Raw genomic sequence first — 2,334 nt, forward strand, 5'->3', positions numbered from 1 at the left:
GTGCACCCGCTCCTGGCGTCGTCGGCCACCTCCACCGCGTCCTCGGCCCTGCCGGCGCTGGCCTCCGTCCGGGCCCCGCACGCCATGCTGAAGGGCTCGCCGCCGGCGCAGCTGGGCTCCGGGTTCCAGCACTGGGCCGGCTTGCCCTGTCCCTGCGCCATCTGCCAGGTGCCGCCCCCCGGTGCCGTCGCCGCTCCCGCTCCCGCCGCCGCTCCTCCTCCGCCGCCGCCGCCCCCCCACATCCCCATCACCTCCTCCGGCCTGACGAGACTGACGGGGGAGGCCAAGGACGCCATGAAATGATTTCCACCTCATTGCCGAGGACTTGCGGCGAGCGTGGATTGGTGCATGTTGCTGTCTGTTTTCTTGTTGGGGCCGTCGAAGAAAATGTGTGCGTTATTTCCCTCCTTGTACCAAGGACTCGTGCTGTGACTTCAGAGCGATGCGTTCAAAGTCCAAGGTAAAACGAAACAAAAACCACAACAAATGTCGCTGTGCATGAACATTTTGGTTGTCTTGATTTTGTGAAAATGAAGATGGCTCTTTGTGCCTTGTACCAAGGACTTCAAAAAAAAAAAAAGTCACTTCCATCTTTCAAATTGCCTTTTTTTTGGGGTGTGTGTGTGTGTTCCTTTCCCCCCCCCAAAATGTAGCAAACACTGGCTTGATAGTTTTGGAGCCCAACTCTTCGCGAGTGGCTCAATTGTCCAAACATGGCATTCGGATGCTTTTCTCGTGACTTCGGTGCATGTCGCTCCAGTGCTGACGTTCCTGCTCGATTTGTTACGCCCACAGATTGCGTGTCTTTATTTTTTTACGTTGTCGATGAGATATTTATTATGAATCACCCGGAGGACCTGGTTGACCTTTCAATAAAACCAAAAGGATGGATGAGTGTCCGAGTCTTTTTGGGCCGGGGGACAAGAGGGCAAAGCCACTTGGCATCCTCTTGACACTGCAAAAACGGCGCGTTGAATTGACCAAATCACGAGCGGCTGCATTTCCAGATTCTTTTTTCATGAAATGCATCTCTTAGGATTTTATTTCGCGCAACCACTTGATGAAATAAAAGCGAGTGAATTCAACACGCCCTCTTTTTGTTGGTTTGTTTTGGGTTTCTTGTTTTTTTTTTTTTTCCACCGCAATCGCGAAGCTATACCGCGCCCACCATTTTTTGACTTTGACGTCCACCTCATTTCAGGGCCCGGATTTTCACGTCAAATGCCCTTGAAGGATTTGGGCCTGCCGTGGAGGGAAGAGACCAATTGTTTTTGGGTTTTTTTCGATGCAATTTGAGTCTTGAGTTGGAAAAACATCAACAGGAGAAATATATTTTGCTCAGATACATGAAAAACAGAACAACGTGTCCTTTTCAAAATTAATTCACGAGAAAAGCCTGCAAACTAAGATGATTAAAACTTTCTCTTAAGGAAAAAAATGCTGTTTTAGCATGACATATCTCTCATGGGAATGAATAAAAAAAATCAAGAACACTCATGCATTAATAGAGCTTATTTATGAAATGTTCATATGAAATCGAATCGGTTGCATTTAATAATCTAGTTGGTGTATTTGCATTCAATTTTTCGATGAGAGAATGTGACGTTGGAAACAATTGACAAGCGCAAGCCATTTCGTCCCCGACAATAATCAAGTCAAAAGCAGGCTTCTCGTTCTGCCTCCCGCATGTTGGTTGTTGCCATCTTGTCTCTGTTCCCCTGAACGAGTTCGAACGGGCAAGTCGATTCCTTGCGTGTTTTTTTGCATCCTTGGCCGATAAATCGGCTTCGGATTCTGATGAACTTGACACGGGCAAACGACCGCATTCGACTTTAAGTAGGGCCGAATATGTTCACTAATTCGCCATTTTTGCAAAACATCATGTTATATTCTTCTTTTTTTTTTGCCACCCCCAATTAAAAAAATACATTTCTAGTAACTCAAAATGCAAAGCAAAGGGACAGGAAAAATGCAAACAAAGTCATTTCCTTTGTACGAGAAGAAACAATCCCGAACATGTTCCATCATCCAAATTGCACATTTTCTTGATTTGAAGATTTTTCTCAAGCACAAATGCAAAACGAGGGCAAAGAGTTACCACGAAAGCAACCCAGTTGGATTTTTAATCCACAGGGGGAGCGCTGAGCGTTTTTTTCACCCGGTCCCTTGGGTGCCCCCCCCCCTGCCCCCCCATGTCTCATCTCTGCAATGACAGAATGTATGTTTGTGCAGATTACAAGATAATTGTTCGCGCGGGACCCAGAAGGCGAGAATGGCATCACAGAGAGGTGGTGGGATGACACGATGCTAAAATGCAGAGGATTAGACACATTT

General features: G+C 47.0%; 1 protein-coding gene across 1 annotated transcript in view; it reads left to right on the forward strand.

The window, feature by feature from the left end:
• The window catches only part of olig3 (oligodendrocyte transcription factor 3), a 10,512-nt gene extending 10,209 nt beyond the window's left edge, over positions 1-303 (forward strand). Inside the window, exon 2 of the mRNA XM_019859948.1 lies at positions 94-303. Coding sequence (XP_019715507.1) covers positions 94-303 — 210 coding nt within the window. The remainder of the gene's footprint in view (positions 1-93) is intronic.
• Positions 304-2,334: the final 2,031 nt, after the last annotated feature.

Source organism: Hippocampus comes, unplaced genomic scaffold (assembly GCF_001891065.2).
Source record: "Hippocampus comes isolate QL1 unplaced genomic scaffold, H_comes_QL1_v1.1 scaffold39, whole genome shotgun sequence".
NCBI lineage: Eukaryota > Metazoa > Chordata > Actinopteri > Syngnathiformes > Syngnathidae > Hippocampus > Hippocampus comes.